Source organism: Ruditapes philippinarum, unplaced genomic scaffold (genome assembly GCF_026571515.1).
Source record: "Ruditapes philippinarum isolate M1 unplaced genomic scaffold, ASM2657151v2 ctg22667_1_1_1_1, whole genome shotgun sequence".
Classification (NCBI taxonomy): domain Eukaryota; kingdom Metazoa; phylum Mollusca; class Bivalvia; order Venerida; family Veneridae; genus Ruditapes; species Ruditapes philippinarum.
This window is the reverse complement of record NW_026865385.1, coordinates 6,025-17,917: the sequence shown is the minus strand read 5'-3', so window position 1 is coordinate 17,917 and position 11,893 is coordinate 6,025. Positions and strand designations below refer to the sequence as shown.

At 32.9% G+C, this 11,893-nt stretch overlaps 1 protein-coding gene across 1 annotated transcript; it reads right to left on the bottom strand.

Moving 5' to 3' along the window:
- Nucleotides 1–10,176: 10,176 nt before the first annotated feature.
- On the bottom strand, nt 10,177–11,205 carry LOC132728791 (uncharacterized). The gene has a single exon (XM_060714464.1). The coding sequence runs from the start codon at nt 11,203–11,205 to the stop codon at nt 10,177–10,179; it is 1,029 nt and encodes a 342-aa protein (XP_060570447.1).
- Between the last annotated feature and the right edge of the window lie 688 nt (nt 11,206–11,893).

The following is an 11,893-nucleotide window of genomic DNA, read 5'->3' as shown; positions in this document are numbered from 1 at the left end:
TCACCCCGACGGGGAATTGAACCCCGGTCTCCCGCGTGACAGGCGGGGATACTCACCACTATACTGTCGAGGATTGCTTAGTGTACATGTACGTTTTCAGTTGAAATTCTTTCTATCCAATACATAAATGTGATTTAATATTAAAAGTATAACAATCGCATTTTTATAACTAATAATTTATATGCTTAATGTATATTTAATTTGTATGTTCTAACTCATTACGATCGTTATACATCTTATAAATATGTGTGTAATACCTGAAAACAGTTGTGGAATTTACACTCAAATTATAAGTTAGTTTTCTTTCTTGTGTGTGTGTGTGTGTGTGTGTGTGTGTGCGTGTGCGTGTGCGTGTGCGTGTGCGCGTGCGCGTGTGCGTATCTGTTTACTAAACAAAATAGCCTAACATTTTATTTATTAGAAAATTTGATTCCTTGTAATGAAATAATTGCAGTGTCAAAGTGTCAAACGACAAGAAATTTAGACTCAACAAGAAAATAAAATCTAAAAAGTAACAATATTTATAAGTGTTAAATTTCTCAATTCACAAGCTTACGTTATAAACATTGCATTTCTTATAATACTAGTTTTACGATAAAATGACTTAACATTGATGAATTTTTGCACTAAAGGCCGAGCATTATTTGCAAAATATTTGTATCGTTAATCATTATAATTCATTACAGCATAATAGAAAGATTGTACTCGGATTCAACTGATTGTGATGAACAGAGTTTACCATATATAGCAATAGCACTGAGTAACATTGCTTCATTGCCTTCCACTTCAACTCTAATTATACTATTTAATTCGATGACACAAGAAACAATCTCCTTAAATGCCTCACAAGATTTACTAAGCGTAAAACATCAATTCAAATATTCCGATATGTCAATGTAATTGTTATTTATACCTTGGGAAGGTGAAATTTTCGATGGCTTCCAGAAAATACTGTTGTTAAAAGTCAATGCAGTATGTAATTAAGTCTGTTTTACGGAGGTAATTCTGTCTTTTTTACAGATCTTCACACTTCACTTATTTGCTTTCTTTCTTCTTTAAAAAAATTTGAATTAATTGTATTTTAACAATTTCCTATGTGATAGTACAAATTACGTGATGTGTACATATGGGGATTATCATGGAACCTTCATTGTTACACGTTAGTGCCATTCCATGAAAAACGGCATATGGTCTGTAAATAAATAAATGCTTGTTCCCTAAAAGAGAAAACAATGGGAGAAACTAATGGATGTCACACTGACACGGTGTACACTAGGTAGAGACTATCCAGCTACATTGTACATCTGATTATACTAAAATTTACTTGTTTTTCGGTTTGCATACATATCAAAATAGCCTTGTTTTGCACCTTAAATCTAATAATACTGTTTAATTCAATGATTCATTAAAACAATTTAATTGCCTGTTAAGATTTATCAAGCAAAATACATGAAAGTTAATATTCCGCAATTTCAATGTAGTTGTTATTATTTCTTCGGAAAGGTTTCGAAATGACTCGATGGCTTCGAGGAAATACAATAGGGAATCACTAATGCAAAATGTTATCAAGTCTGTTTTCCAGAGGTAAATTAGTCAGTTTAACAGGTTTTAACCCTACAGCTAACTTACACTATGATTGATATAATTTAAACACAAACATGTGTGACATCTGTAAACTGCAAGTACCTTATGAATCATTGTAGCTTCAGCTGGTAATTCATCACTAGATGACAAGGAATAAAATACCGATTTCGTATCACAATTTCCTGGAAAGGACATTTCATGGACCGGAAATTACAAAAACTGACGACATGTCACACTGACGATGTTCATAATAATAGTAATATCCGTCAAAAGTCTGTTTAAAATCATACAAAAAAATAAAATAAGGTTTCACATCTAGTCTGACTAAAATAATGAAGATAATGTTAACAGCTTATTTTTATATTTTGATTGTGAAGCCTTTTTGTCTTTACATGAACTCCTACAAATTTTAAGCAAAGTAACTTCGTGACAACATTTGGGCATGTTGAAGGGAGACACAGGCAAAATTTTCATTTCTTAGTTTCGAATTTTTCATTCATTATTCTGTAAATGCCCTCAAAATGAATATATTAGACAGTCAAAGGAACAAAACTTTTCTCCATATAAAGAATAAAATGGTGGTTTCCCAACTTGACCCGCGTGGGTCAGGTTAGAGTGCTAGCATTTCACAATAGTTGTCAAAGTGAACTCTGGAAACGTTAAAGAACATGTCAAATGAATGACTTAGGTTTGTTTCAATCATACAATATCCACAATATCTGTTATTGTAACCTCAAGGGTTTTTTCAAGTCACCTGGCTTGTTTTAAAACTATTTGGTGATTCTATTGGTGTCTAAATTTTATTCAACATATATAGATATATTAACGCTTCAAATCCAAAATATATAGAATTTAAACAGAATTTTGTGCGTAAAACTTCAAGAAAAGTCATTTTAGCGTGATTTGAGTACATAAGATCATTTTAATATTTTTGTCATTATTTTGCCTGAGTAAAGGATTAATAACCTTAATTGAACATCATTATTAAAATGTCAATCCATATACTACTAACAGTTACTTTTCATTATAGTTTTCAAATGTTACAACTCCGTGCTATGTTCTAAACTTTTAAAATCTATTTTATAAAACATTATTTTGTTAAAGGTAATAGAAGTCAATACAATTTATAAAAGGGTGAAAAGAAACAAACAACTTCTTTTTTTATGAGACTTTTTGAAGCGAATGGAAAAAAATATGTTCAGTATCATTACAGTCGTTTTCCTTAGAAATTGCATGTTTAATTTTGGCATCTCATACCGTGACATTTTAAATGCATTTTGTGAAAATTTCGAAGCAATATTTTAAGTAACATACCAAAACTATGTATCCAAAGTACTTTGAAAATACAATTTCCTACAGTACCTCTTTTGTTTAACACGTTAGAGTGGTAAACTGACAATAACAACAGATCAGATCAGCCAGAAGAATAGAAATTGAAATGTTGTTGTTTTACTTCATTTCAGTTAACGTCAATAATATCTGGATATTGTGTATAAAACAACACTTCTTATGTGACATGTAATTCACCCTGAAAAAAAAATGTCTACACTTGTATGTCATTAATGAGCCACTGGTTTTCATTGAATCTTCTCAAAAAACGAAAGAAGTTGTTTGCGAAATTGGGGAGTTTAAGAATTAATACAACAAATGCATGATAGTTGAAAAACAGTGCATGAAATAGCCTTCTACCCATTTTATGTACTGAAAGGTTTGATATGTTAACATATAAGTATTGAAGAATAAGATATTTATTACTCTAAATATTTAGCAAAAGATTACTTAGTACTTACTCTTTCCTTCCGTTCGGATATCTTTTCGCCCATATTCAATTTGTATCTTTTGTCAAGAAAGAACCTCAATGAGACTCATTTCTCATAAAACGCCAAGATAAATAATTTCCACAGTAAATGTATATTATATCTATATGTTGGTTATATAAAGAAAAATGAAGGTAATTAAATTATTAGACGTAATACAGTGCTTCCTACTTTATTTTCTGGCCCCAACAATCATAATTTCTAGTTTTTTATTTATTAAGTAAAATATGACGAAGCAATTTCAAATACTTGATCCAATAAATTTTTGATTGGCATGCGGCTGCATCAAACCTGAATTATTCCATTATGTCTTTTAATTGAATAACACCACAATTTACAATTCATTGATAAAAAATTGCAATTTTCAATTTTCATGTGTCATCATAATTGAGCAATGAATTTCAAAATTAAATTTGCTTGAAGTATCAAAACAGCATGTCTCATGATTCAAATCAATTTACGCATTTTATCGAAAATAAAGGCGGTGTTTCTTGCTACATTAGCCATAAACTTTCTTACACATTATTCAAACAAGCGTATATCTGCATTTTCGTTATAAGAAATAATAAGAAACAGTTATTTTCGAAAACTTTGTGGCAATTATTTGATATCAGTGGTGTTTGAATTCTACTATGATATTTAAAAAAAGAATATATCCTGTGTAACTTCTTGCGACTATAAGTCCAATTTAGATGTCGAGTGTAAATGTTATTTTCAATTCAATATTTTCGTTTTAAGTTTTTCGTTAGCTTATCTTTTGTTATTGTTAATTGTAAATAAGCTATCAGTTGATAAGATTGTAAAGCTCCTTTGAACGTGTGTGTGTGAAAAGGTGCGGCGCTATATAAGTTTGGTAAATAAAAATAATATCATTTCAGTGGTTAAGTTGACCAGGTTATAAAAATATGTAACTGTATTTTTGTTAGTTTCTATTACATAAAAACTTTATTATCTCATATCTAGCTTAAGGGATCATTCATTTTCCATATTTCTATAAGTTACACCTTGATTTTTTTATTTAATTTTTCATAGTATCTGTGGTGGAGATTCAGGTTTTACACCAACATTGAAGACAAACGTTTTATTTCTTTTTCAATAAACACTTTATTTTTAATTTCTAACCTTTTATAAACTTTATAATTCTCATTTTAACTAAACATAACACACCGTGTATATTCCAATGACTGTAATGTCCGAATCTAACAAATGCTGTGAAAGGGCGTGTTTATATAGGCTAATTTACCGCCAAAATGTAACATTACAAGAAAAGTGAGAAAGTGTGGCGTGGAGCAAAGCATAGAAGTATAATTTTCCCGCCTTTCTTATTTTTGGCGGGAAGTTATTATGTACAAAGACGAGGAGCAATAACATATAGCTCATTCATAGATAATAAAATAAAATAAACAAAATAATCGTGTATTTCACGACACTCCCAGCAAGGAGGCTAAGGTAACAAAAGATCTGTAACAACTAAGTAAAACATAAATTACATCAGTCTATTTACTATTCTGTGTAGGATCAACTATCATTAGTCATATACTGTTCAGTATGTATTAGTTCATTTCCTCTATAGGTATACACTACTTCAGCTATTACTGATGAAATGACTTTTACTTTTCTTATGTATTCTGGTATGTCAACATTTAAAATTTCAACATCATTATCTGATTATATACATCGTTTGTCACAATAATTTCTTCTGTGGCGCTTGAACTTCTACTATCATTTTCATCTTCTTCTTCCATTTCTTTTCCAATTTGCTCTTCTGTCTCACTTTCTACCTCATCCATTTCTTCCTCATAATCAAATGTATCTGTTTTTGTGCATTGTTTTTGTCATCTTCGTAATTTTTCTCATCTTTTCTTTTTTCATTTCGTTTCATATTATAACATGTTTACCCAGTAACGTCTTCGTCGATAGAAATTCTTGAAAAGAAAGTGGCATACATTTCATCCATCTGATCATCTGCATTAATTACAAATTCATATTCACTCTCTGTATCACCTTTATACTTTACTTCTACCTCTTTTCTGTAACAGTTTTCCTTCTCTCCATTCCAATCTTCTTTATTTTTATGACCATCACAATTATTTAATTCATCACTTCTTGAATCACTTTTTGAATCTCGGTCATTATTATTTGCATCACTATTTGACTCACAGTCATCATTATTTGCATCACCTTTTTATCAATCACCTCACTTTCTTTTTCATCACTTTCTTTAACAACGCTTTTATCATTATCTTCTTTATTACTTTTACTTGACAATATCATCACTACAATCGCCACTGGAACCACTGCTTTCATCATTATTTGTATCACTATCATCACTACTTGAAGAATAGATTGATCATCATATCATATGTAAGCCTTTATATTTACATCACAGAGTACATAAAACACACACATGAAATATTAAAGTATACACCAGAGAACAGTTCAATAATCACTTTAAATCCAAAACTGTCAAGAATTTATAAATCAGGACACATAAACACACACACTATTGTTAGTGAATTATACACCAAAGAACACTTCACTAGTCATTTGTAATCACTATTCATTTGTAACCATCTCCTTAATACTTTGCTTTGCACGAGCTGCAGCTTTACGAACTGCATGATTACTTTGCTCCTCTTTCGACTGAATAGGTGAAGATCGAATATGATCATTTGCCAATATCGGCAAATCTCTCTTGCTATTACATTCAATCGGATATAGCAAATTCAAAGGTCTGCCAAGAACTTTTCCTGATGCTATTTTTACTTTTGCTGATCTGATCTGCCAATCCCGACTTTGAGGTAACTCACAGATACGTCCCATTTTCCAAGCACCGCTTGGCAAATTGTCTTTAATAAGAACTACCTCTCCATTTTGAGCACTATAATGGGATTGTATTTTCTTTGGCTTCGGTTCTGACTGCATACGTTCACGAAGACTAATCAAATACTCATCTCTCCAAATTCTCCAAAACTCGTTTAAAATAGTTTGTCCTTTTTTCCATATTGCTAGTAATTTGTCACTTGTGCATTCACTAGGTGAATAATCACTGTCTTTGTCTTTTGTCTCCATTTCTGGAATGCCCAAGTTCGGGTTAAGACTCAAAAAATGGTTAGGTGTAAGTGTAATATTCGAGTTAATGTCGTCGGTGACATATACAAGCGACCTTGAATTCACTGTTGCCTCTACTTCTTTTAACAATGTTTGCATTTGTACTAAGGTCAGGAATTTATGTCCTAGAGATTTACGAAGAGATCGTTTTACGATTCCAACTAATCTTTCGTATGCTCCTCCCATCCACGGAGCTAATTCCACAATGAATTTCCATTTGATTCTAGTATTGGCTACGTATGATTGCACTTCATGACTTTGGCACACATTTCGCCATATACTATTTATCGTTTGACTTGCTGCTTTGAATTGAGAGGCATTATCGCTAATAATTTCTGCAGGTGTTCCTCTCTGAGATATAAATCGTTTGAATCCTAGTAAGAATTCCTCCGTAGACATGTCTTGTACAAGTTCCAAATGAATAGCTCTGATAAGGAGACACGTAAAAAGGCACACCCATACTTTCTTGGGTCCGTCTTTTGTTTTTATCGACAGTAGACCAAAATAGTCAAGTCCAACTCTTAAGAAAGGAAGTGCTTCCTGAACTCTGGGAGGTGGCAAAGGCGCAAATGCAGGCATCTTATATGGCCCGCCTTCAAAATAACGGTAGGTCGAGCACCTACCTAACACTGATATAACAACTGAACGTCCTGTAGTAATCCAAAATTTATATTGAATTTTCGAAAGTGTTTGAGAAACTCCACAATGACAATTTTTGTTTGTGTACCTTTTCTATTATCAGATAGGTAAACCACTCATTACGCGGAAGCAAGATCGGTTGTTTGCTCCTTCAGTTAATTCCTGCATTTTCAAGTCTTCCCTTGCTCCTCAAGATTCCTTTAAGGATCAATAAACAGACCTAACTGTCTTTGTAGGGTAGTTGTTTTCTGATTATATATACCGCAGATAGTTTCACTGAAATTTTTTCGTGTGTAGGTATAGGATCCACATATTTTCGGATGTTTCCAATTCCTGAGATGTTAACGACTGGTTTCACACTTTTTGCTTTTTAATTTTCTTAATGAATCGTGAGGCAAGAGCAGTAGTACGAATCAATTTGTCAACAGAAGAAAACTTGGTACTGTCCATCCCAAATGGAGCACAAATATTGTCATGATCATTAATTGTACATGCAATCGACAGATTTTCTTCATCAAGAAATTCAGTTTCAAAGTTTTTCGGAGTTTCTTTCCATGACATGTTTGCTCTCAGAAACCGTATTTTGGATCTTCATTTAAACTCTTCGCTGTTTCGGAGGACAATTCGAAATATTCTGAAAGCCAATGAGGACCATTCCACCAAAGTTTGTTATTGCGTAAGTCATGTATTGTTGCTCCTCTTGTTGCAAACATCTGCTGGATTTTCTTTTGATTTTACGTAACTTATCTTTGTTGTAACATATGATTTTATTTCTCTGATTCGATTACTCACAAACACAGGTAACTTTTTAGTTGTTTGTAACCATCCTATCACACATTGTGAATCCGTCCAAATGTATGATCCTTCAATCTCCAATTTTAATTGCTCCTCTACAAATTTCAAACACCTTACACCTGTCAAAACACCCATCAATTCTAATCGAGGCACTGTCATTGTTTTAACAGGTGCTAGTCGTGTTTTCGCAAACACGAGGTCGACTTTCACTTCACTACCATATTTCTGATGGAGATAGATAGTAGTAGCGTACGACTTCATTGATGCATCACAAAAGCACAGTAAATTGTAGGTTATGATTTCATTACTTTCCATTGATAGACACCTTGGAAATGAACACTCTGAGATTTTGCATATGTCTAATCTGACATCTGACCACGCCTCTTTAAAATTTTTCATCTTTTATCACATCATCCCACGAGAGATTTTGTTTCCAGAGGTTTTGTAACAATAATTTACCTTTAAGCAATACGGGTGAAGCATTCCCAACGGATCAAAAACTGATGCAATCACCTTGAGAACAAATCTTTTTGTCAAATTATTTTCACTTTGTATCCTAGGCTGTTTTATTGAAAGTGTATCAGACTTAGGATTCCAAGTATGACCAAGGACACCAGTATCTTTCATTTCAGTTCCGTCTTCTTTTGCTATTGAAGAATTTACTTTATCACTGTTTGTAAGCCATTCTCTAAGATTCATGGAGGCATCCTTGAATATTTGTTTGGATTTCAAATGTAGTTCAATAGCTTCAGTTTCTGTTTTTACTCCTGTCACAACGTTGTCAACATAGATGTCATTTTTTATCTTGTTAGCTACTTCTGTATCATATCTTTCTAAATGACTCTCCACAGTGGCACCTAGTAGAAATGGGCTCGAGATCACGCCGAACGGAACTCGACAAAACCTAAATTCTTGAATATTTTGTAAGTCAGTACTTGGTTTTTCACATGATTTTAACCACAGAAATCTTGTCACGTCACGTTCACTTTCTTGCAAACCTATTTGTAAAAATGCCTTTTCGATGTCTGCTATAATAGCTATTTTGTGTAGGCGGAATCTCATCAAAAGTCCACATAAATCATGAAGCATCACCGGTCCTCGATGTAAACATTCGTTTAAACTGCTATATTCTGGTTTACATTTTGATGAAGCATCATAAACTACCCGTACCTTTGTTGATTTTTGTGGATTTATCACTGCATGATGTGGTATATAATGTATCAAATCACCTTTGGTATCATTCACTTCTTCTATAATACCTTTACTTAATTGCTCCTGAATAATAGAATCATATTTCTCCAACAGTTCTGGTTTGTTTCTTAACCTTTTGACACACGATTTTAACCGTCCGAATGACAATTCTTTATTAACTGGCAACAATTCCTTTCTCCCTTCTTTCCACGGCCAGGTGACATAATATCTTCCGTTTTTCAAATTTCAAAGTATCTTTGAAACCTTCCATGACCTCTTTGTCTTCAGATGTCTCTTTATTTTCAACTACACCTATGGCTTCTGTATTCCAAAGATCTACAAGTTCTGGTTTCAAAGGAAGCGAAGAATCAGTAGATTGAAATATTTCTGTTGTAGTCTGGCAATCTCCGTATGTTAAAAATCAACAAATTTGTTTCACTTCCAGTTTCGTCAGAGTTTTCATCAGTTCTTCCTGTAAGTAGCATGCCTAACTTGGATGCAAGTAGATATAATCCAGATTGAATTTTTATTCTTTGTGGGAGAACAATATCAAGATAGAAGTCGTTTCCTATTAATAACTCAACACTTGAAAATTCATTTTCCTCTGGAATATTGTCTGCTAGGTCAACGCTATGAATTATGTCCTTGATGCCATCTTTTCCTAGAACGTTTATTTGTCTCCTTTGAATAGTTCCACTTATGACAGGAACAATGTTTGCACTTATACTCATATGTTCTCCATTCTTTAATTTTAGCTGTAACGTTGTCGAATGTGTGTGAACTGTTTTTACATCTTTGCTACCAAAGGTCACCAACTTAATTTCTTCTATCTTTTCCTTTTTTAACTTTAGTTTCTCTGCTAGTTTTTCAGTAATATATGTTCTTTGTGATCCACAGTCTAACAAGAGTCGCACTTCAGCTCGATTATTATTATGAGAATTCAAGATTTCTGTCCTAGCTGTCTGCATGAGAACCATTTCTCCTGAAGATATCATTGCATTTTCTTCAGTTATATAATCTGGCTTGGGTATGTTTGTTTTCAATATTGTCTTGTATTGTTTCTTTCGAAAACAATAGCTGTTTCTCTCCTTACAGCTCCTTTAAACCTTTTCGGGCAAAGACTTCGATGATGTACATTTGATTTGTCACAGTATACACATATTCTACTACTTCTACAGTCAGAAGACGTGTGCCCTTCTCTTAAACATCTAAAGCAGCATCCTTTTAACTTTGACTTTCTTTCTTCAACAGTTTTGTATCTATTGCATTCATCACTCCAGTGATTTTTGCTACAGTATCTGCATATCGTCGCTGATGGAAGTAAAACTTTCCTTTTCTCATTCGCAACTAATGCTCCTTCAGAATAGTTTGTCTGTGGTTGGCTTTTATAACGATTTGACATGCTCGTATGTCTATTCGTATGAGGATTTGTTTGTTTATTCACATACTGACTCGAGTCATTCAGAGATTTTGGTTTGTCTGATTTTTCCCTAGAAACTATGTATTTACGAAGCAAATCCCGTAACGTTTTAATACACCATTTAGTATCAGCACTCTTTTGTATTTCAAGTTGAAGAAGAACTTCACTGGGAAGTTTGCTTCTAATCATAGACACAAACACTTGTTGGTCTAAATTTTCATTCATCACTTCTAAGCTGCGTAAATGACGCTCAATCTTGTCGAAAAGAAATCTTAATCCTTCTGTATTATTCTTCGGTGGTAAGATATTCACTATACCTTTGTAATGTAAATCAATTATATCCTGGAGGTCACCGAATCTTTCACGAAGAATATGAATAGCTATATCATAATTCTCATTTGATAATGTCAGTCCAGCAACGGCACTTCTAGCTTCACCTACTATTTTTCCTTTCAAATAATTAAATTTATCAATAGGAGAAAGCTTGTCATTTTCATGTATCGCACTTCGAAAAGAATCCCAGAATTCCGTCCATTGAAGGCGATTTCCACTGAATGAGATCATGTCCAATTTGGGTAATTTCACTGTATTTGTACTTTTATGTTTTAAAGCATGTTGTTCTTCAAAGAACCTTTGTTGTATTTCCATTTGCTCCTCATTTCTTTCTTTGTTGGTTTTCAAAGAATTCTTGTTGTATTTTTAATTGAAGCTCACACATATGCTGTACTACAGTTTCTGCTCCTTTATTTTCTAGTGTTTTGTATTCTACATTAAGCCTTTTCATATCTTTTTGAATTATTTTCAAGTTTATAAACTATAGTCATTGCTTTGTCCTGTAAGGCTGAATCATTATCCATGACTACTTGTAAGAATTCACTATCACTGTCTCCAATAGCTAAAGCAATTTTTTCAGACTGAATTGTAAGTTTTTCCGTGTAATTATTGACTTTTTTCTTGCATTCGTCTATCCTATTTTTTATCCCTGCTTGCTCCTCAGCATCTATAAGCATTACATCTGAATATTCAGACAATAGCTGCTCCCCATTTCCAATCTCTGTATCTAAGAAATTGTAAAATCGTGTCCGAACACCTTTTAGATATGACAAGTTAGTATCGCCCATCATGAATTATTCACTGCCGTATTTCGCTGAATAAAATATGATGCATATGACACTACTTCAAAACAAAATATACTCACTTTTCTTGTTTATTCTCACCACGTGGCATTAAAATTCCTCAGCTATTCATTGCCTACTTTACTTACAAAACGGGAATATATAAACATTCAAATAAAATATTTTCACAAACATTTCAACTGTAAAGTACAGAACACATG

Coding starts and splice junctions, on each gene's coding strand:
- LOC132728791 (XM_060714464.1), bottom strand. CDS start 11,205: ATGGAAATACAACAAAGGTTCTTTGAAGAACAACATGCTTTAAAACAT.